At 39.3% G+C, this 23,651-nt stretch overlaps 1 protein-coding gene across 11 annotated transcripts in view; it reads left to right on the top strand.

The window, feature by feature from the left end:
* The window catches only part of DROSHA (drosha ribonuclease III), a 107,082-nt gene that overhangs the window by 37,154 nt on the left and 46,277 nt on the right, over nucleotides 1-23,651 (top strand). For 10 of the 11 annotated variants that reach the window (XR_004967544.1, XR_004967545.1, XM_036309108.1 and 7 more), the window contains 7 exons: nucleotides 7-78; nucleotides 1,892-1,973; nucleotides 3,142-3,216; nucleotides 12,052-12,221; nucleotides 16,565-16,689; nucleotides 18,313-18,412; nucleotides 19,830-19,937. Coding sequence is in view for 9 of the 11 variants with exons in the window: in XM_036309108.1 (XP_036165001.1) it covers nucleotides 7-78; nucleotides 1,892-1,973; nucleotides 3,142-3,216; nucleotides 12,052-12,221; nucleotides 16,565-16,689; nucleotides 18,313-18,412; nucleotides 19,830-19,937 (732 nt within the window). In the remaining 2 variants the exon portion in view is untranslated. The remainder of the gene's footprint in view (nucleotides 1-6; nucleotides 79-1,891; nucleotides 1,974-3,141; nucleotides 3,217-12,051; nucleotides 12,222-16,564; nucleotides 16,690-18,312; nucleotides 18,413-19,829; nucleotides 19,938-23,651) is intronic. The other variant, XM_036309102.1, reaches the window with a different exon arrangement.

The raw sequence follows: 23,651 nt of genomic DNA, 5'->3' as shown, positions 1-23,651 counted from the left end.
TTGCAGATTCCGCTGTGTAAAGTGATCAGATTCAACATAGACTACACGATCCATTTCATCGAAGAGATGATGCCTGAGGTAAGGCAGAAGATGGCTTAGCAGCTTTGTCTTCTGTTTATTCCACACTTACATCTTGAAAGCATTGGACATGGCCAGCTCTGGCTTTGGCCTCAGAAATACCCCTAAAGTTTTGTGGTCACTGTTGCAAGGGTCAGTGAGATGGAGCTCTAGGAACAAGGTTAAAATTCAGGCCATTTTTCAACTTCTGAATCCATTTCTCCTTGTTTTGCATCTACTGATAGTAACTTTACATTCGTTTTTGGTTTGTTTTGGGTAGGGGACAGATTTTGATTACTGGTTGTTATCAGAGGAAATTAGGGTATTGAAACCGAATCTGATAGCTGTTGGAATAATCTTATTCATTATCTCCAATGACAAGATTGCTGCCTGGTTCATTTTTCTTCCCATATATTTACATATTTTTCCTAATTGTTTTTCATTGCCGCTGCTCAGCAGCAGATTTATCTAAATATATGCAAGAGGTTTAAAATTCCAAAGCAAGATTAATGTGAATCTCAGAATGATTCATTGCCTGATCTTGAATTTAGTGATGTCAACAAGTCACACGAAGAAATAACAACTAGACAGCAAACAAGCCTGTGCACTTAACCTTGTGCTGGAGTTGGGGTCGATTTCCTGAGCCCCCGGCTCTCCTTGCAAACCTTGTTTAACAGCGCAGCTCTGTCATGGGCAGCCGGGCACCAGCGGGAATTGATAAGCATGACATACATGCTTAGTTTGCACCTACTTCATTCAAAGCAAGTCCCGGTAATTCTACCTGTCTTTCAAAAAGAATTAAAGAGAAAGGGCCACCCCCCTTATTCTCTAGCTTAAAAGGGCTTTTTGCTTCCTTTCGATTTTTAAGGTCATAAGCCTTCATTTGCTATTGTAAAGGTTTATGTGTCTGGAGTTATCTCACGCAGGGTGATTTATGAACCCTGAGCAAAACAAATAGGAAGGAAGAATTATGAGACATGTCTTAGTTGCAAATATATCATCTGTTAAGCTTGTTTACGGGAGAAATTTTCGTCCAAAGTTTTGTAGTTTTTCGTAGCCCTTTATTTGCCTTCATTAAGAATTTTAACTTTTTGGCATGAAAGACCTCTGTTTATGGTCACTCTAACAGTGATTCTGGGTGTGTTTGGGGGATGGCAGGGAACAGGGGTGGGGTGAGTGGGACAAACCTATCAGAGCCTGCTGGCGTGTGTGTGTGTGTGTGTGTGTGTGTGTGTGTGTGTGTGTGAGAGAGAGAGAGAGAGAGAGAGATTTGAATTAACAAAAAGTCCCCAGGAGAGCCTGATATTATAATTGGGTTAGAAAAATATGACATAAAGACGACTTCATTTTTATTTTATTTTTTAATAATAATTCTTTATTGTTGAAAGTATTACATATGTCCCGCTTTTCCCCCCATTGACCCGCTCCAGTCTGCCTCCCGACCCCAGGCCCTCAACACCCTGTATATGCATGGCTTTATCTGCGTCCATGGGCCATGAATATAAGGTCCTTGGTTGATTACCTCCCACCCACCGTCCCTCTGAGATTCCGTACTCAGTTCCATGCTTCCATGTCTCTGGTTCCGCTCCCTTCATAAGATGACTTAGTGTTTTAATTTCACATCATTTTACTCGTACATTGGGAAGGACTGTGCTCACATTTTCTTGGGAAACCTAAAGCCACGCTTGCCTACTTTGGTCAAACTTTTTAGGAAAGTACATGGTTTTAGGATAGTTTCAACAGACACTTTAAGGCACTTGACTAGAACAAGTTGAACCTTCAGTTAATATATTTTTGCAGTATTATAGTAATTTGATTTTGGTTTATTTTTCAGAATTTTTGTGTGAAGGGACTTGAACTCTTTTCATTATTCCTATTCAGAGATATTTTGGAATTGTATGACTGGAATCTTAAAGGTAAATAATAGGATTTAAAGAAAAATGTAATGCTGAAAGAACATTGTGGTGTATGGTGGGGAGAACATAATTGAAATTTCTCTTATTTTTTGAAATACCCAGGGAAAAGTGTGATTCATAGGAATGCTTGCTATCATCTGACACGAATAAGTTTTCATGGATCTTTTTTTAATACAATTTGACAGTGTCTATTGCCTAAGATTACCATTATCAGTTACCTATCTGATATGTAAGAAGATGGTATCAGTTATTATAAGTAATTACATTGATTTAGGTGCATTGGGGAAAGTCTCATTAGTTAATATTTTAAATCTAGTGAACTTTACTGTAATATGAACTTCCAAGATAACAGTTTATCAAAACAGAAATTTGCTTTGCCTTCAAAACACAATTCAAAACCTGTGAGCTACATCGAACCGGCACCTGGTCCTTGGATCTTGGATAATAGTTACTCTTAGGAGGTGTCTGCATTCCAGCAGACAGTTACTTATTTATTTGCTAAACCGTGTATTGATGAATGGCTTTTCAAACCAAGTTTTTAGTAGTATTTCTCTCTATTTTTCTCCAGTCCTGTTGATTAAAATGGAAAGGAATTAAAACACAAGCATATTATATCATGCAGTAGTTCAGTTATAACAAAAATCTTTTTATGTTTTGACTTTCTAAAAATAGATTTCCCTTATCCTCCTATATAATAAAAGGCTAATATGCAAGTTGTCCCTCCGACCAGTAGTTCAACCGCTTGTGGCCCCTCCCCCCAGTGGCCTCTCCCTCAGTTGCCCCTCCTCACGCCCATCGGGAGTGGGACTTGCCGACTACCTGCCCATGGCCTCTCCCCCTGGCTGGCCCAGCCCTGGTTGGAGTGGGCTGGCTCCAACCCCACCCATGAACGAATTCGTGCACCAGGCCTCTAGTGTACCATGAAGCACATGTCCTTGGGCTTTCATTCTCCTCTTACATTGGTAGTCTCCTCACTTCAGTGTTTCTGGGATGTTTGTGGTGGTTACCACAGGACTGATGTACAAGAAGAAGACCTTTTTCATTTTTATGCCCCTACTTGTAGGGATGTTTGTCATTATAATGAATCGTAGGAATTAAGTTGCAGTATTTGTTTTCTAAGCCTGTTTTTATTAATTTTTTTTCTTGTATTTCCACTTGTTTGCTTTAGGTCCTCTGTTTGAAGACAGCCCACCCTGCTGCCCAAGATTTCATTTCATGCCACGTTTTGTAAGATTTCTTCCAGGTAAGTCTTTTGGCTTGTCTGTGACCCGTGGAAATAGTGTGTCTGAAAATAAGCCTGCCATTCTCCTTCCAGTCTTTCGGACAACTTTCCCACCACAGACACTGGTAATTTTCTACTCTAAGTCAGGCATAAAATGTAAAATTACACATGCTGCTGTGTACCCTTACGTAAGTATGGTAGCCCCAAACTAGATGAGCAGTGGGAGAATTGATTGATAAAATTTGAAATTTCACTTGATAAAATATCACATAAGTGTTAAAACTAATATGGAAATATGCATGTGGCTTAAAAATGCAAAGAGTTAATGAGAAAACAATAATTACAACATTTTATATACAATCTGACTATATGCTAAAAAATACTGCAATAGTAGTTGTATGAAGGCATTACAGTTGCTTTTTTCTATTTTTTTTGGCATAGACTTCTTATTTTACAGTGAAAAAACTATTTTCTCACTCAATTAAAATAAGTAACTATATGACATGTTTTTTAAGCAACATTTTAACTGGTTTTGAAAATTTTTTTGAGAGTTTAGCTATGAGATATGGCATTATACTTGTTGTTTTTAAAAATGGTTGGGTTTGTAATGAAATCTTTGGGTGCCTTTTTGTTTGCAGAGGCTTCACCACCCTAAAGGAATCATCCCAGGTCTCATTCTGGTTTCTCCTTCACTGGTATTTCCAGTGATATGCTCTTACTTCCAGCCCTTATTTTCTTTGCTTCCACTTGGATCTTCCTTTTGCTCTCTGCATGGTCACCTTCCTTTGCTTCCTCGATTAAGTCCTGTGCTCTGACTTCTGTCCCTCGGCTCTAGGGGCCTCGGTGCCTTATGCTAACCACCACCTTCCATGGAAATGTCAACTCCACCATTTGCCTTTTTCCCCCCTATATGTGTGCTGCTCAGTGATACTGGCGAAAAGGTTTGGCAGCTGCAATAAATCTGTGATCTATAATTTCAGCTGTTTAGCTTTTCAGCATGTAAGCTTTCAGCCCAGGCTACATATCCACAGTTTCAAAAGTTTAGCCTTAGGCTCATGCGCTTCTCCTTATGCCTGCTGTCCTTCTGGGGCAGGAAGCCTTCCTCTCCAGGCCTTGGCACTTACCCTAGAGCCTGTTAGACCCTGGTCCAGCCACACCTGCCTTTGCTATGGCACCTCGCCCCCTTAACCCCATCCCCACCCTGCCACTGCTGCTGCTGTCAGAACCAGCCTCCCAGCCCAGCCAGTGTAGTTCAGTGGTTGAGCGTCAGCCCGTTCACCAAGAGGTCACTGGTTCAATTCCTGGTCAGGGTACATGCCTCGGTTATGGGCTCGATCCCCAGCAGGACGTGTTGTTTCTATCGCTCTCTCCCTCTCACTTCCTCTCTCTAAAATCAATAAAAACATATTTAAAGAAAAAAAGCCAGCCTCCCAAAGACCAAATCCAGGGGACACGCTTGTTTTAGTCTCTTCCCGAAGGTGGTGCCTGGGCCCTTCACCTTGTCTCTCTGCTGAGCTGCCCTTAACTTTCCTCTGAGCTCCGATGTGTCCCTTTGCGGCTTTTGTTTCTTGTCCATTTATTCTAGCTTAGATTGTCCTCAGGATTTTGTCCTTTCCTCGGTCCAGACATTCAGTCACAATGACATTTTTATTTTAGAATAGTGTTGCTCATGTTTTCAGTGTTATCATTAATTTTTTTTGTTGTTTGGAAATGTATTCAAAAGCTTTCCCCCTTTGTGCATCTGGTTTTGTTTTATTGAGGAGTCCTTTTTTTTTTTTTCTCTCAAGTGAGTGTATCTTTGATTTTATAATGGCACCTTAGCAGTGAACTTATTGTAAAATGGTGTTGCAGTGAGTTCGTTGAAAAGTCTTTTCTTTCAGTAACTGTCTGCCAGCTAGGCATTTTATGACCAAGCAAATCTCTAAGACGAAGTAGACAGTTTTAAAAGCATCTTAAAGAAAAATCTTACGTTAGATATTTACTTTGTGGGATTTTAACTCTCACAAAATGTTTTCCATAACTATTTAGGGGTAAAATTTATGTTGTCACTAAAAGAGATCTTTTGATTTATTTTTCAAATAAGATATACTTTTTCGGTAGACTTCCCTTTGAAAATATACTAGAGAAACTTGCAGATTTCAGTATGGAAATCCAATTGATCCAGCATCATTTATTGAAAAGACTGTTGAAGTGTTTTCTCTGCCCTCAATTGGGTTGACTTGGGGTGTGTGTGTGTGGGCACATATGTGTGACAAACAGTACAAATGTGTATACTGTAAAAATGAGCACCCCTCTAGACATGTAAAAATGAGTTGGTGCTATGAGTGGTTTGATTTGTATTTGTTTTTAACCTGTGTAGGGAGAATTAATGCTTTTTTTGTTTCAGTGAGCTAACAACATGTTATGCAACTTGCCTTTATACTCACCTACTTCAGATATCCTCCATGTAAATACATCGCCTCATTCTGTAAAACTTACATAGAATTCCACAGTATGAACTGACATTAATTTTTTTCGACAGTTCTTCTAGTGAAGAATATTTTGGAGATGGCTATTTTCTCCCCATTGCATAAATACTTCAGGAATTGTCTTTTGCATCTAGCCTTTTGCATTTAGGTCAATGTTTCTATAAGGTAGACTCCTAGAAGTGAAATGATTTGTTACAACAATATGCACATTTTAAATTTGGAAAGATACTGGCCAAGTTCTCGCTAAAAAGCACATAATTTGTAGTTGTCACCAACATTTTTAATAGTACCTATTTTCTGTACATCTGCCAACACTGAATAATACTCGTCTTCTATAGTTTGTCTAATAGGCAAAAGGTCATCTGATTGTTATCATTTGCATTTTACTTGCACTACTCTGAGAATGAGCAGCTTGCATATATTTCAGGGATTTCACGGTCCTCTCGTTCTCTTTGCTTTTCATTTATTTCAGTTTATTATCTCTAATAGAAAGTTTTTTAGGCATCATATTTTTTCTTCAGTTTTCCAGTTTACCTGTTTTAAACACAGCTATTTCAGTTGCTTTCTACAGATTTGTTCAAAATTAAACTTATAGTTTAAATCAAGGATTATTCCATGAAGGTCAGTTTTCCAGAGGTTAAACCATAGAACAACCAGTTGATTGAAATTAAAATTTTTTTTTCAAATTTTTGTGTTGTTGTTTTGTTTTGTTTTTCTATCCCTACCTCTACTTGTAGCAGTCAGACAGTTAAAATGAACTCCCCTAGAGCCTGTTTAAGGTTTTATTTGACTATAGCTGGGGCTGGGGCTTGTTGTAATTCAAGATAGGAAGGCTGCATGTACAGGAAAGCCTGTTCATTGCTTGTATCATTGTTGTAGTAAAACTTTGGAAATCCTGAATCAGTTTTGCAAATTGATTATCTAGCAGATTGATTGTTGGAAATTGCCCCACCCTGGAGAAGTAGTTCTCAGTTGTGGCTGACAGAGGCCAGCAGGTGGGAGTGTATCTCAATATTCCCAGGGAGACAAGCGTGGTTTGAAAAAAAATCAAGAGAGAAACCAAGATGGTGGCATAGGTAAACACCGGAAATTGCTGCCTCGCACAACCACTTCAAAAATACAACTAAAAGACAAAATGGACACCATCCAGAACCACAGGAAGGCTGGCTGAGTGGAAATTCTACAACTAGAAGGAAAGAGAAAAGCACACTGGGACTCAGAGGAGGGGCGGAAGTAAAGTGCAGAGGTATGGAGGCTCACACGGAAAGGGCTGGCAACTGAGAACGCGGTTGTCTTTTTCAATAGGGAAGGAGTCTAAAGCTCCCGACTGCTCTGAACTCCAGTTCCGGGCGAGTCTCTGGGGACCCAGACTCATACGGGGTGAAACTGGACTGTCTGGCGTCAGGTGGAACTCGAGGGTGGCTTTCTCTCAGAAGTACTTGCAGCGATTACCACAGGACCCTGGGACCCGGGACCTCTTAGGGCACGGCTGAGGAGCAGCCATAGCTCCACCCTGTTGATATCCCGAGACCCCACTCCACCCAAGCTGTTTTTCCATATGAATGACCTGGCTTTTTGCAATCTAAAATTACCTAACAAACTGCAGCTGAGTCAGAGAGACCCAGAACATCCAAAAGAAGGCCCAAGGCCCCATAGCAGCTTGCATTGCTTCACAGCTGGGCCTCATCTGGGCACCTCCAAACCCCAAACAAGGAAGGGGAATTTGCAGATCTCTTTGTAGCTCCTGCTGGGTAGCCTCAGGCAGAGGCTAAATTAGCATCTCCTTAGAGATCCAAGAGCCAGTGTACCCAGTGGTCAGAGTGGGACCATCCAGATTACAACTCCTCAGATCCATAAGGGACACACTCAGGGGGCAGACTCAGTGAGCACCAAAGCCCCACTGAAGCAAGTCTTGCCCCATAAGGGTGTCTCCAGCACAGAAGTTCTCCCACTGTAGACACAGCTGATTCTCACAGCCAACTGGCCTGGAGGTCAGTTCTTCCCAGTGATACCTACAACAATCAAGGCTTAACTACAACAAGACTGTGCACAAAGCCCACAAAGGGGTGCACCAAGAGTGTCCACCTCAGGTAATTGGGGAGACTGAGCCACTGGGCCCTATAGGACACCTAGCACAGAAAACCACTCTATCAACATGGGGACGCAGCCAAAATGAGGAGACAGAAAAACAGGTCACAAATGAAATAAATGGAGGAAAGCAAACTACTGGATTTAGAGTTAAAAACCACGGTTATAAGGTTACTCAAGAATCTTCTAGAAACCACCGATAAATTTAGTGAGACCCTCCATAAATCTAGTGAGACCCTCGAAGATATGAAAAAGGACCAACTAGAAATTAAGCATACACTGATTGAAATAAAGAATATTACACAGAGATCCAACAGCAGACTAGAGGATCACAAGTATCAAGTCCAAGATTTGAAATACAGAGAAGCAAAAAACACCCAACCGGAAAAACAAAAAGAAAAAATAATCCAAAAATAATGAAGATAGTGTAAGGAGCCTCTGGGACAACTTCAAGCGTACCAACAACCGAATTATGGGGGTGTCAGAAGAAGAGAGAGAGCAAGATATTGAAATCCTATTTGAAGAAATAATGACAGAAAACTTCCCCTACCTGGTTTAAGAAATAGACTTACAAGTTCAGGAAGCGCAGAGAACCCCAAACAAGAGGAATCCAAAGAGGACCACACCAAGACACATCATAATTAAAATGCCAAGAGCAAAAAGACAAAGAGAGAATCTTAAAAGCAGCAAGAGAAAAACAGTTAGTTACCTACAAGGTTGTACCCGTAAGATTGTCAGCTGATTTCTCAACAGAAACTTTGCAGGCCAGAAGGGAGTGGCAAGAAATATTCAAAGTGATGAATGCCAAGAACCTACAACCTAGATTACTTTACCCAGCAAAGCTATCATTCAGAATTGAAGGTCAGATAAAGAGCTTCACAGATAAGAAAAAGCTAAAGGAATTCATCATCACCAAACCAGTATTATATGAAATGCTGAAATGTATTAAGAAGAGGAAGAAGAAGAAAAAGGTAAAGATACAAATTATGAACAACAAATACACATCTATCAACAAGTGAATCTAAAAATCAAGTGAATAAATAATTTGATGAACAGAATACACTGGTGAATATAATAGAACCAGGGGCATAGAAAGGGAGTGGACTGACAATTCTCGGGGGGAAAGGATTTTGGGGGGTGCGGGAAGAGACTGGACAAAAATCGTATACCTATGGATGAGGACAGTGTGTGTGGGGGGGTAAGGGCAGAGGGTGGGGTGGGAACCGGGTGGAGCGGAGCTATGGGGGGAAAAAAGAGGAACAACTGTAATAATCTGAACAGTAAAGATTTAATTAAAAAAAAAACATCAATTGAGATAATATCATACTACTAGAGGCCCGGTGCACGAATTCATGCACGGGTGGGGTCCGGCCGGCCCACCCCAATTGGGCTGGGCCACCTGGGGGGAGGGTCCTTGGGCAGTTGACTGGCTGGCCCGCCCCCAGTTGGGGTGGGAGGGGCCAATCGGGGATGGTGGTGGCCAGTGGAGGGTCCGCAAGCAGTTGGCCGGCTGGCCGCTCCCCCTGTCCCAACTCCCAATCGAACTCCTGGTCAAGGGGACAATTTGCATATTAGCCTTTTATTATATGGGATAACTTTGTATTTGGAAAGCTTAGAGAATACCTGTTAATACAGATTTTTAGACAAGATTATTTAAAGGCATCTTAGCAGGAATACACAGGGGACATAGTAATGCAGCTGTATAGTTATTCCTAGTGTAGGGAAGGAGGAAGGCATGTTTGTGTTTGTTAAAATTGAGTGTTAAACTGTTGAGAAGCACTTGTGTAACCAGCCATATTCTTAACACAAATTCCCTAACAAATTGCCCTCCCCCGCAAATAACGTTATAAATAATCAGACAACATAAATGCAGAGTATTGGGTCTCTAAGAAACAGTTATAAAGTCTGTCAGTTCATTAATGACTGTCCAGATTCATTCCCTGAAACACAAACTCCAGTTCTTTTCGAATAATGACCCGTTGTCACGGCTCCAGTCCCAGTGCTGGCACAGCGCCTGCTAACCTTAGCGTACCCACTCTCACTTCTCATTTGTATCGTGTCCTATTTATCTCAGCCAGGGAGATAAAAATGGCTTCTTAGCCCTCAGTGACACCGTTCCATAAATCCCCAACATAAACATGTAGCAAAGCAGACAAACCAAAAGAGCCAATTCATTAACATTAGTAAATTCATGGCAGTCTGTGAGCAAGTGGCCATGTTATTTATCTGCTTCAGAAAGTCACTTTTCAAATATTTATGAGGGTCTTTTTTGCTGGGCTGGGTATGAGAATACAGCCCTTGCACGGGCTCTGGCAGGATTCTCTTGTCTACCTTCTCTTGTATTTCCATAAGGACTGCACCTCACTGCCCCAGAGCAGTGCCTCAGTCCCCCTCCTTAGGTTATCTGCTCTGGGGTTCTGCATTTTTTCACAGTGGTAAATCTCTGTCTTTTTAGGTTTTAGGTGCTGTTTTAAATATTTAGCAGATTTCAACATGGATTTACACTTTCACCTTCAGCATGACCGACTTTGCACCTGATGTGTGTATTTTTTTTAAGAAAAGTATTTCTAGTTTCTATGCTGCTGTAAAACTCTCCTGCCTCGTTGGCTGCTGTGTGTGTGTGTGTGTGTGTGTGTGTGTGTGTGTGTATGTGTGTTAATCCTCACCCAAGAATATTTTTCCATTGACTTTTAGAGACAGTGGAAGGGATGGGAAGAGACACACAGAGAGAAACATGGATGAGATACATGAATTGGTTGCCTCCCACACGTACCCCGACCAGGGCCGGGGATCCAGCTTGCAATCGAAGTACATGCCCTTGATCAAAATGGAACTCAGGACCTTTCAGTCTGTGGGCCGACACTATCCACTGAGCCAAACCGGCTAGGGCTTGTTGGCAGCTTTGCGCCCAGGCTAGGTAGAAGCATTCTGGTGAGCACGAGGTGACCTTCTTTCTTTATCTTGTGAATATTCTCCTAAATTGGGAAATACCCTTGGCGTGTCAAATAAAAGTGACATAGAGACTCTGTTTCCAGTGTCTAGAAGAGTGCCTGTTTCATAGTAGGTGCTCAGTAACGATTTGTTGGATGAATGGACAAATACTTAGGTTAATGAATGAATGCAGGATGCCTATATATAGTAGCGCTGTAGCAGCAATGTCATCTAGTTTCAGAGTAGCATCTGGGGTTAAAAAACCTCATACACACCAGAGAGAAATCTTGATATTTATTTTCTTCTTTCTCAGATGTGTAGGCCTGTCCAGGCTTTAGCCCATAGCAACGTGTATGAAAATCTTTTATCCTTTTGCATTTTCTGGTAGCCCCAGTTTTGGGTATCTCACTCCTCTAGCACAAATAGGACACTCTCATTTGTGCCCACCTATCCCCACCATCTTGGTTTCCTCATTCTCCATGAAGTGTTGGCCTCATACTGCGGCTCCTAGAGTATTTTTCGACCTGGGGAGGGTACTCATTGTCCTCTAAATGCTCATTGTCCTTTCTTTGGGTAGGCCTAAGTCAAGAAAAGGGGTATAAGGTAGTTACACATTCTGGTCAAGGAGCTAAGTCCAAAGAGAAGCCAGAAACCTGAGCACTGGAAATTAATGCTCACATTAAATGAATCTCTGGTTCATCAAGTACCAGATTAATTGGCTTTTTCCAGAGTACTTTAATTATGTCCTTTGTTGTTTTTACCTTCTGTACTTAGTAATATGTGCTCCATAAGCCTCAGAATACTTGCTATTTTTCCACGTACTAGCTCCATAATGATCTTCATGATATTAGTACAGGCTCTTTAGGACTATTCATCACGGCAGGTGTGGCACATTAGCACCAAAAATTAGACCATCACACAATAAGCTGAAAACATCCATAAATATCTCAAAAGCTTAGAATTTCCTTAAGATAATAACATCCCTGCTAAAGAGCTTTCATCTGTTACCGAGAAAGAATGATAAAATATTTAAGTTCTGTAGATTGTAAGCTGTGGTTCTTCATGCGCGATGGTTTTAAATTTATTTAGATAGACACCTTTTTCTATATTCACACTGTACAAATGGAGCCTTTTATCAGTTAGAATGTTGCTCTTACCATTTTAGTAAATGAGATGGTTTATGAGCACTGTTTATCAATGAAACAAATGGCTTTCGGATTATTTGGCACCTGGTTAAACAATGTAAATTCTAAATTACCTTTTTATGAACGCTCTTTTGTCTCTGTTGTCTTGTTTTTCCTTATTTGGCTGATGACTGGCTGTGCATTGAGTAGCCTCATTCTCCCCTTTCTCTCTGCTCCCACCCCAGATGGAGGGAAGGAAGTGCTGTCCATGCACCAGATTCTCCTTTACTTGTTACGGTGCAGCAAAGCGCTGGTCCCGGAGGAGGAGATCGCCAACATGCTGCAGTGGGAAGAGCTCGAGTGGCAGAAATATGCGGAGGAGTGCAAGGGCATGATTGTCACCAACCCCGGCACGGTAGGCTCTGGTGCTCACACACTCAGACCCAGCCACCTTCCTTCCGGGTGGGAATGTTTCAGAAAAACAGTGACAACATTTTCAAAGCTTTATGTATTCATTCCCTCTCATCCTTGAGTAATTTTTAACTATTGAGTAGATACGAAAAATATTGTAATATAAGTGCGTTTGGTAGTAAGTTCATCTTATTGGTAAATTTATTCTGCTCCTTATGGAGACTTTTAAAGTTCTTAGGTATGTTCAGTTCTGATTTTTTTTTTTTTTTTAGGCATAAAAGTAATATATCTTCACTATAGAAAAATTAGGAAAATCAAAAAGCAGCCCAAAGAAGGCAATAAAAATTACCCATGTTTCCATTCTACAGAGATGATAGTATTCAGTTTTCTGGTCTCTAGGATGTATTTCATATTGTTTTGAAACAAAATTGGCATCATTCTATTAAATAGTATTATTAAATATTTAGACCTCCTTATCCTCCAGAAACAACCACAAAATATCATTTTTTCATAGTCATAAATTTCTTAAGGAGTGTTAAAAAAAAAAGACCCCTAAGTTATAAAATTAACTCCTTATTGTTGGGTACCCAGGTTGCTTCCAGACTTTTGCTAAAGCAAATAATGCTATATTGAATTTGTATATGTGTGTACATATATATGTATATGTATGTGTCTTTGAATATTTATCCATTTAACTCCTTAGGAAGAAGCAGTCTGGCTGTATACACATTTTAAGTCTTTTGATACATAGGACAGATACCTTCCAGAAGGGTTGTAAAATGTGTGCTCTGACTAGGAAGATATGAGGGTACCCATTTCTTCATATTGGTTATACTGTTTAAAAATTAAAAATCTTCATTGTTAAAAGTATTATACTATGTTAACAAACTAACTTTGTCAGTTAATAGGGAAAAATATTATTTAGTTCAGTTTTGTGTTTATTTTAGTTTCTAACAAAAATCGATATTTTAAATGTTTATTGGCCTTTTGATAATGGCCTATCAATATCCTTTGTCAAATTTTCTGTTGTGGTATTTGTCCTTTTTTATTGATCCTTTTATTGCTCTTTTGCCATAATTATTACAAATATTTCCCACTTTTGTTTCTTATTATTTTGTTTTAAAATTAGCTTCTAATGTTAGTTGTTGAAATAAACATGTGAAATTTAAAAGAGAGAATTAAAAGATAACTAGATTTATCTTATAAAGAAAATGTTGTTTTATATATTACATCAATTAAAATTATGTTTTCTTCAAAATATGTTATTTCATAAAATAGTTATATATTGGCATCTTATCAGAATAAGTTTTCCAGAAAGGGAGAATTACAATATTTCCATGTAAAGAAACAAAGTAATCTATTTAAACAAAGCTGTTGTTTTAAAAAGGCTGCCAAATTTGTTCAATAGTCATGATTCATAAAAATAAAAACTCTGGATCAACTTTCTGTAGCATGACAGCAACATCTGCACAAACAAAATGTGGCTATTTGCAAACCAAACACTCCAGCTAATGCCAGTTATTTTAAACAGATCTCGAAAATGAAAGTGTTTAATAAAAATGTTTTTCAACATAAAATTTACTTAACATTAAAAAGTCATACAGTTTTTACTGTTATATTGTTAAGCCACATAAATCATTGTTAAAGTAACTTGAAAAGAAATATACAAGTCATAGCACTATGAGAGTGTGATTGTGAATTTGATTTTTCTCCTTTAAACAGCTGCAGAAATTTACATTTCTTCTGTCGGGTTTATAGCAGGGTCAGAAGTTGGGTTCAGGTGATGGTGGTGGCAGAATGATCTTTTCATCTTGGTGGGTCCACTCCAAGCATCCCATGATTTACAGTGGACACTTTGGGAACACTTTCTCCCTGGAGCTTCCTTCCATGTCCTGGCTAACATTTCCTGATGTCCTAGAATCAGTTGGAGAACTTTTGAAAATATAAGAATGCCATCATTGACCCTATATACTCCAGGCACTCCAGGATCTGTAGTTTAAAAAAAATCCCAGGGACTTCAGATTGTTACTTAGCTGATGGCATGGAGGACATTTAAGTCCATGACCAGGGTCGTCATTCAACTTACTGTTGAGGGACAACCATGTGAGCCAGATGCTAGTGAAGCATATAGATGTGTATGACGCTTGTCCAGGTGCCGTCTCACAGCATATCCACTAAAAGGAGTCTGTGATGAACCCTTGAATCAATGGGCCAGTCAGTAGAAAAGCCAGCCAGGAAAGCCTGTAGTTTTAGGTGAGATCACTCGGCGGGGCTGCCGGGATACTTGATAAACACCACAGGAAGGTCTTTAAGGAATTGGGAAATTGTATAAATTATTGGCATGTTTAAATGCACATACTTGGCATGGTATTTGGCCAGTTTGAAGATAATGAAGAAACCAGGATGAAAGGTTTATGTTGGAAAGTAGGTGGAAATAAGAAAAGGTAAATTTGGATGCCAGGCTTTGGGACATGTTGAAGTTAATTCTTTTTTAGTATTTACCTAAAAATATGTTTAAAGGAGGAACATATTCTGGAAACTCAGTATGATTCAAACATCTTCCATTATATTTTTTTGAGAATAGGGTCGTGTGTACATTTCATACTTGCTTTGAAAGATCACCCAATGGTAAGAATATTGGGGAATTTACTTAATTTTCAAGACATTATGGTCACATTAAGTACTTTATTGTTGCAGAATTTAAAAGAATTAATCTCCCTCTTTGGGCACTTTGCTTCTGCCAGAGAATACTTTGGTCATTAGTGAGAATGTTTTTTTCTTCTGTTTCTACAAAGATGGTAGGATAGCTGTTGTAGAGTGTGGCCAAATTCTAAGACCGATTTCCTTCACCTCCCCACACGTATAAATTTAGAGATACTATAGATATTTTAAGTCAGTATCTCCTTGTGGATTCCATAGCATGGTGTTTAAAATCCTGGGAACACGAATAACTCACTAGCACCTTTCAGTTGTGCAGTTTTCCTGGTGCTTTGATGCACAAAATATTGGAACCAATTCTTAGGCCTAAATAATATGTTGCAACATCTGTAATACTTTCAACAATAAAGATAAATTTTAAAAAAAATATGTTGCTACTGTTGATAAGCACTTACATAATTTTATACTAGGTTACCTGTGACCAACATCTTCTCTAGTTATTAATTTTGAGAGCAGAGGCTAACTTTTTAAGATACTAGTGAAATTTTGATTGTTAAATCACATTTAAATATTCCTTAAAAACCTAAGTGTAAGTTGTTTTTAAACTAATGTGGATGGATTTACACAAACCTATTCCCATTGTCCCCTACTTGGATTTGTCAGATGGCTGCCTGGGGCTACAGCTGTGGGTAGGATAACCGGCTTGTCCCAGTTGTTGGGGGCTGTCCCGCTTTTAGCGTTGAAACCCCTCAGCCCTGGACAGTTCAGACCACCAACCAGACTCTAGTTGTTGGTCATTGCTGGGCGACAGGATGAAGCTCATTGGCCTCCATGTGGGTCAGTTCTGTAGCCTTTGGTTTAAAGCAGCTGAGCCAAAGACTCCACAATCCCCTAGTAAGAGTTTAGTTTGTAATGATAGAGGCCTGCCAGAGAATTGGGCATAAGCAAGAGGGTTGCTAAAACATTCTCTCCATGATTTTACCTTCTTTTCACAAACTTAAGCTTTCAGGATGAAAGGTATTTTATAAATGGTTCCTCATATTTTAGTAACTCAAGAAGGAATTAGCTGTTCACTTTATTTTTATTAGACTTGCATAAAAAATATGAAGCTCTCTATTAAAATTAAAAATGGCCTACATGGACATAATAAGAGGAACTTAACCATTTGGCTTTTGTACTACCATACCTTCTAATTTAAAGATGTGGAATTAAAGGAATACAATAAGGTACAGAGAGAACTAATGGGGAAAATGTATATAGAGGCATCTGTCTGTGCATTCTGAGTAGAAGTAAGCTATTCATTTGAAATGTGAACTTAAAACAGAATAAGCCAGCACATCTCTTCCTCGTGATGTGGAATACTTCCCCGGTGCCTTCGGAGAGGTTAAGGAAAAGTTATATCTGACTAGGTGTCCTTTTAAAAGTTTAATTTTTAAAGGTTTCCATGTGGACTGCAAAAAAGGACAAGATCATTGTTCATTATACCAAATGGCACGGACTCATTTACAGGGGTGACATTATAGTTTTTATATAGTATAGCTGCTATGACTAAAGGGTTCAAGTGACATTTTCCCTTTGGGGATGAGGCTTTCCTAGAAAAAAAATTCGATTAATTTCTTTCCTACTTAGGTTAAAGTCAATACTTACAGACTTCTTATGGGAATAAATGGCTTTGATTTTTCTCTGTAGAAACCAAGCTCTGTCCGCATCGATCAACTGGATCGTGAACAGTTCAACCCCGATGTGATTACTTTTCCAATAATCGTTCACTTTGGGATACGCCCTGCACAGTTGAGTTACGCAGGAGACCCACAGTAAGATATTTCTCGGTGTTTGTCTTAGCCAATTTCACCTTCTACTCACAGCTTCATTAGCAGAGGAATACCTTTTAGCGGATGTTTTTCTTTTTAAAAATTAAGAACTAAAATGAGCCATGTTTCCAAATTTAGGTCACCAAATGAAACAAATTTTTGTAGCTTACAGGAAATTATTATTCAATCTATTATCCTTGGCAATCTTGGTCAACAAGAGTCCTGTATGTATTTAACCTTTAAGGAAGTTTTCATTTATTCATCCTTATAATACTTATTGTTACTATTTTTTCAGTGCCCTCTAGAGGAAAATAGCATCATATTGGTCCCTAGCACTGCTGAATTCAAACAGATTCTATTTTTTTGGAGCACCTTAATAAGAGCTCAAGACCCCATGCAAAGCTAAGGGTTATGTTAGAAGGAGAAGCTGTGGCTTCTGACTTTCAGAATTGATGTTATTTTCCACATTTGGGTTTTTCTAACTGGCATGTTAGTGTTTTTCTGGGAGAAGATGAACATGTGTGGGATTGGAAATATTACCATTATTTTCTTCAGGAATGTTTGAATTTCCTTCCTTGTTAAACAAACGAATAGTTTCCTGAGTTAAATTTTTTTTTAAAGGATTCATAATGAGAGAAAGGGGCATTTGGGCTTTTCAATTCATAAATACAATTCTGACTAATATCTTAGAAGAGGCTAAAGGGTTTTGTTCTTTTTTCCCCCCATTTGGATAAAAGTATGAAGCAGTGAACCAGGCACTGTGTAAGTACTTCTTTCTTTCCTCCATTCTCTAAGAAACTGTTATCAAAAAGAGACCCAGCTGAGGCCGAGAAAGGAGCAGTTTCAATGACAGAACCAGCTTCAAGATGACAGAAAACCCTTTGAAAGTCCCTTCTTGTCAGAAAAATGTTAGTAGAATGTGATTAGGCTCTCGTGGACTCAGGTGGCAGGAGTGTGAATTGATAAAAAAAACTCCCCTTCATTCCCAGGGCACTTTAACAGCATCCTTCAGGCCCATCTAGGTTACCACATATTTGGCTACAAACGTGCTTATTCTTGTCCTGGTATATACAGATGAGTGTACACCATTCATCTTTCCCCCTCCCCACTGGAGAAATGGATACAGCTATGTAGCGAGGGTATTGGCACCGATGTGGCTTTCTTTCTAATACTCTCCAAATTTTACTTTCAATCTAGGCCGTTCAGAGACTGATAGTATCCTTATTGAGGGGTCTTTCTCTTAGCAAACATCAAAAAGTACATGTTTAAATAAAATTTGTCACTTTCAAAGAGGTAACAGTGAGAAACAGCATATGTTTCTATTGGTTTTGTATATCTCCTTTGGAATTCTTTCCAGATAGATTCACCCATGTAGTGACACCTCATTTTTCAACCAAAATAAGCAATAATCAGCTTAATAACTAGGTTCCAGATAGCTCTTGGTCATCCTGACCTTCAACCCCCCCAAACCATATCCTTCCTTAGAATGAAGGTTTGCTGCCATTATGGTATAAAAAAAGAACGCTGTTTATAATTGAACAGGGCTATTGATTGAGACAGCTGGCTTTATCGTGCTTCAGATTGGCCTGCTCTTTGTTTAAGATGTCTGTCTGTCCTTTTCCTTAGGTACCAGAAACTGTGGAAGAGTTATGTGAAACTTCGCCACCTCCTAGCAAATAGTCCCAAAGTCAAACAAACGGACAAACAGAAGCTGGCCCAGAGGGAGGTGGGTATTGAGCTCTCTTCTTCTGTGATTGATGATGTGCTTCAGGTTGATTTCAAGGTTGTCGCATGGCACTACACTTTTGAATAAGATGGGAAAAGACTTTAAAAAAGTCATAGTTTACTCCCTTCCTCACATTAGTAGGCTGATTGATTTTTTTTTCATCTCATTAGTATCTAAGGAACCATTTTTCCTCCTAAAAAGGATACTTTTTTCTTTTTTTATAAAGGAGGATAGTTTCTTAACTAAAGGATTGCTACCATTGGGAATAAACGTATCTTTTATAGAAACTAAAATTTAAAACTGGCTGGATCAGCTTTTTATCGTAATTAGACTGCACATCATATAACTTTGGATCTTATGCAAATTTCTTGCTGTTAAGGTTGTAAAAGATTGTCTTCCATATGCCTGTCAGTTTAGTGGGTGAACTTATTTTGTAAGGTTTTATGCTCTACATTCCACATGTCTTTACTAATGGGTCATACTATCTTTATATTCCAGGAACACTTAATGTTTTAGTTATAATTTTAAGAGTAAATGAATTTGGTATCAAAATAGATTTTGTCTCAGTGAGGTTTATTCTGCTTGGTGGTGTAAGAGCAAGGCTCTGAGGCTGGGAAAGGTGTTTGAATTCTGGCTTCGTCACTTACTGTGACTTGAGCCAGTCAGCTTCGGTAAAGGGGAGGGAAGCAGGGCTGAGAGAGGCTTCTGAGCTGTCCCGCTGTTGGTGCCCCAGGGAAGAAGGTGGTTGTGTGGACTTCTGAAATAGTCCACTGAGCTTTCCTCTCATCAGGGGTGGAGGTGGTGGTGGTGGTGGTGGTGGTGGTTCCTTTGTATTATGAATTCCTATGAGGTTGTTACTGAGTAAGTATACAAATATAAAATTATTTTTATGATTAATTATTTGAAGTGCAGTTAAAGGAAAGAGTTCCTGACTATGTCTTGCAGAAGTTTTAGATTATTGTATTTTTTAAAATAAAATGTATCCTCCCAATAAGAGTTGTTATAATGGGTTGGCAAATTTGAAAGCGACTTTTAGAATTACGTGGGTTGCAGGTTAATTTATTGATTGTATTTCTTAGATGTAAAGGCTTGACATAGGCTTGCTATAATTATAATTTTTACATGCTGATTTCAAAACCCAAACACTACTTTTTAAAAAATCAGTAAAGGTCATTTTTAATTTGAACTTGCCAGAATGGTAGATTTGGCTTAGATCTTTTTCTTATCTAGTTACCCAAGGCTTTGAGCATTCTGGCCATCATTTCAAGTAAATTACTGTAATTTGGCATGAAGAGGTTTGACTGCCTGAATGTAAGGGTGATATTGAATGAATCTAGCTTATTTTCTAATGCTTGATGTTTGGCTTAAAATTGCTCTACAACCATCAGGTGACTCATCATAATGAGTTCTCTTCTAGGAAGCGCTCCAAAAAATACGACAGAAGAATACAATGAGGCGAGAAGTAACAGTGGAGCTCAGTAGCCAAGGATTCTGGAAAACTGGCATCCGTTCTGATGTCTGTCAGGTAACGATGCTTCTGGGAATACAGTCATTCTGTATGCCTCTTCCTTTAAAAATCATTGGTGCTGAAGTTTTCCTAATTCTGAGAAGTTTCTGCGAAACATATTACCTTGTAGCTAAATGGGACACCCATAAATTGTTTTGTGTCCTTTGGGTTTTGTTTTTGTTGTCAGTTTTGCTGTTATCTTGATTAACTGTGTGTGTGTGTGTGTGTGTGTGTGTGTGTGTGTGTGCGCACATACACGCACAGGCACAGTGGTAGGGTGGGGGGGGGGCACTTAGTAACGCTAGACTCTGTCTCTGCATATTGAGTGAAGGCCAGTCCATTCTTCAGATGCACCTGTCTGTTTGCAGCCATGTGCAGGTGCTTGTCCAAAAAGATACACAGCAGCAGCTCTACAGGCAGACTCCCGGAGGCCATGTGTACACACTATGACCCGTGACTCAAGCTTATGCTGCAGAGAACTGAAGGCATTGATGAACGGAATCAGTATAAATTTCATATTTGACCCAAATGATAGTATTTTTTCATTTGATGAACTCAATAGAGGAATATGTCAGATATGTATGCTGACTCACTAATAAGTATTTTTGTTTTCCCTGTGGGAGGAATTTATACCAGATCAGAGAGCCCCAAAACTCACTTGATTTTTTTTTGTTATGATTGATACTGGTTGCGCTGCAGGGAAATTACAGTAAAGGAAAATGACTACCCAGGCTGGGGTCAGGTAATGTAATTAGCTGTGTTCAGCCTTTTGGAAGAATTCTTTCCAGGCTTCCACTTATCTGTTTTGATGGTAGCATATATTGTAATAAGTTCCGATACTCTCAGGTATTCATTTCATCATAATCAGTGTGTTTTTTTTTAAATCAATGTTGGCATTTAATTATTATATTGAACAGTGGGATTTAATCCAATAATTAAAGGTATTACTGTGCAATTCATTTCCCATGTGATGTCCGAAGCTAAATAGTTTTGTTTTAAGATGAACTGCTATTGATGCAGTACTGCTAAATAGTTTGAAAATAATCATCTACAGTGGTAGCCAGCATCCTCCAGGTCCTCAATTATTTTGCCAATTGACCACATTTTTTTTCTCTCTAAGTACTTTCAAAAGTGAATATCTTACTCTGTTGATTCTGAGAGCCACTTGAAGTCATATCACCTAATTGCCCGCTTGCTAGTGTTTCTCCAAATCCATAACATCATCCTAAGGTAGACACCATAAAAACAATGAGTGGAATGTTGAACAGTGAGTGGAGTCTGCCTCAAACCTGGTGATCTCAGTGACAAGTCGGAGTTGATTGTTTGAGAGATCCTAAAATTGTGGAGCATTGAGAACTGGAAAGGACCTTAGAGATCTTCTAGTTTAGTGATTTTTAAACTTGAGTTTTTGGTTAACTCTGAAGTTGTTTTGTTTTTTGACAAAACCCTGTGAGGCCCTAATTTATAAAAAGATAAAGCAATAACTGTCTGATTGTTGGGTGTGGAGGGATTATCCTATTTTACTTGCTTTTCTTACCACCCCAGGTTTCAGTCCCTAAGGCAGTTTTGTTCCACTGAATGCAGTTTTTTAAAAAGTATCGAGTCCTTTCCCCCCTTTCTCTTAGTGAAACAAATAGGGGCGCTCAATAACCTGCTCCACTGCAGTGTGCGTTCTCTGTGTATCACAGATCCTTACTCTGGCTCCTCAGCTAGATTAGACATAGCTTGAGGACTAGGTTATTTTCTCTATATACATATTATATTTTTCATTCTGCTTTGAGGTTGGTAGGCGCACTCAGTGACTTTCTTTGACTGACTGGTCAGAGAAAATGGATCCTGATTAAACTGTATACAAAGGTGAATATTTTTTGATCTGGTCATAGTTCCTTCGTCCGTAGGATTCCCATTCTTCCAAGACAACTGGTAACTGTTTAGAAGCTATGCTTACTGTCAATTGATGGCATTCGCACCAATTCAGTGACAACTGGAGTCCCCATTTTGGGGTGTGGAGAAGAAGGAAACTTTACAGCTCAATTGTGAAACAGCTAGGCTGTGAAAACTGCACAGATGTATAATAGCGGCTCAATTGTGTTACCACAGGGCTGTGAGGCAGTCCTGGGACCAGGCCCCTCTTTTGTTCTGCTCTACTCCTCCACAGTCTGCTCTGCTCCTTGCCAGTCTGCTCTGGCCTGCCCTGGTCTGCTCCCCTTTGCTTCCGCAAGACATCTTTGGTGTTTCAGCTCAGTCAGTTGAAACAGTCTTTGATGGAAAGTGCACTCCAGAGCCAGAGGAGAGCTGGCTTGTATGGACAGAAGTTCCTGCCAATGGTCCCTGATTGGTCTGTTCTCATGCAAATGAGGACTTCAAATCTTTGCAGTTTGATTGGTCCAAAAGGCACTGGCCTGATTGATTGGTCAGAATAGAGCCGCTCTGATTGGATGTGGGGAAAGCCTCAGTCCTATTGGTTGAAATAGGATTCTAGGAACTCCTTTGTAAGGGCTGGCTCAGATGGCAGGAACACAGTGCAGGCAGGCAGTTCATTGCAGAGGCAGGTAATTCAGTGCAGGCTTCTCCCTGAAGAGCATTGTGTGTGAGAGGCCCCTGTGTAGAAATGACTGCTAGGCTCTATTTTTCAGAAATTTGAGCTTAGTTAGCCATCAGGAAGCCTTCTTAGTAGGTGTTTTTTTTTCCTCAGGGTTAACATTACATTCTCCTGTCCTCCTAATGAGGTCTTATTTAATCTTAGTAAAATTATGCTCGCATTTAAATGACTTGATAAAGACGGTAAATTGCTGACTTTGAGTTCATATACTGAATACAGGAATTGCTGTATGGTTTGTAAAAAGGAAAAAATGTCTACATATAAATGAATGAAAGTGTGAGCCAGCCAGCTACCTGAGAAGTTGATAGAAGCAGAAGAGAAAGAAATCTGGGTACAAGAGCAATGATGGGGGAGTGGGGGGAGGGGGTTTGGACTCTTAAAAACAGTGATAAAACCATAAATTCCATGTTTTGGTGAAATAGTTCCTTCTGTACCAAAATCAAATCATCTTGGAGGCATTTTGTAGCTGTCACCCTTAGGTGGAGAGGTGAAGTCTCTATTTATTTACCTTGACATAATAAATATTACTCCACCATCAATGAATTTTCTTGGAGTTGTGAAAGTAAACTGTTACCTGCACTGAGCTTAAAACATCACCATATAGGAATGCCACCTTGAAAGAATTTGGAGGTGTTACTCATCAACTCATTCATTATACAGGAGCAACCCAGTTCAAATTTAAATGCAAATACCTAAAGTAAAGTAAAAATGATTTAGGGGAAAATGACCAAGGTAAATTAACTTAATTGATTTTTGGCTCAAAATGAGTATTTTTGCAATGAATATTTTTATGTTTATTTATACTCTTCCTTGTTCCAGAATGGTCTTTAAAATGTTAATTCTTAAATATAGGAGTAGTTAAACAACATGCCTGTGCAAGTGAGAGGCTCTGTGGTGGAAATGATTAAAGCCATTCCTCTGGTCCGTGCCAGTTACTTGAATCTCTGAGACTTGTCCTCACTTAGCTTTCTGTTAGACTGTCCTCTTGTACTCACCCAGTGACTTGGATTCTGCAGACCCCTCTCTGGTTTTGGGCACATTTCCAGTGAATGCATGATGTTAATTTTTGGGTTCTTTCATTCTCAGGGCCCTCGGATGCCCTGCTGCACTTCCTGTCTTCGCTCTCACAG

This window comes from Myotis myotis, unplaced genomic scaffold, assembly GCF_014108235.1.
Source record: "Myotis myotis isolate mMyoMyo1 unplaced genomic scaffold, mMyoMyo1.p scaffold_m19_p_5, whole genome shotgun sequence".
Taxonomy (NCBI): domain Eukaryota; kingdom Metazoa; phylum Chordata; class Mammalia; order Chiroptera; family Vespertilionidae; genus Myotis; species Myotis myotis.
Note: the sequence above shows the minus strand (reverse complement) of the source record. Positions and strands in the feature narration are given on the sequence as shown.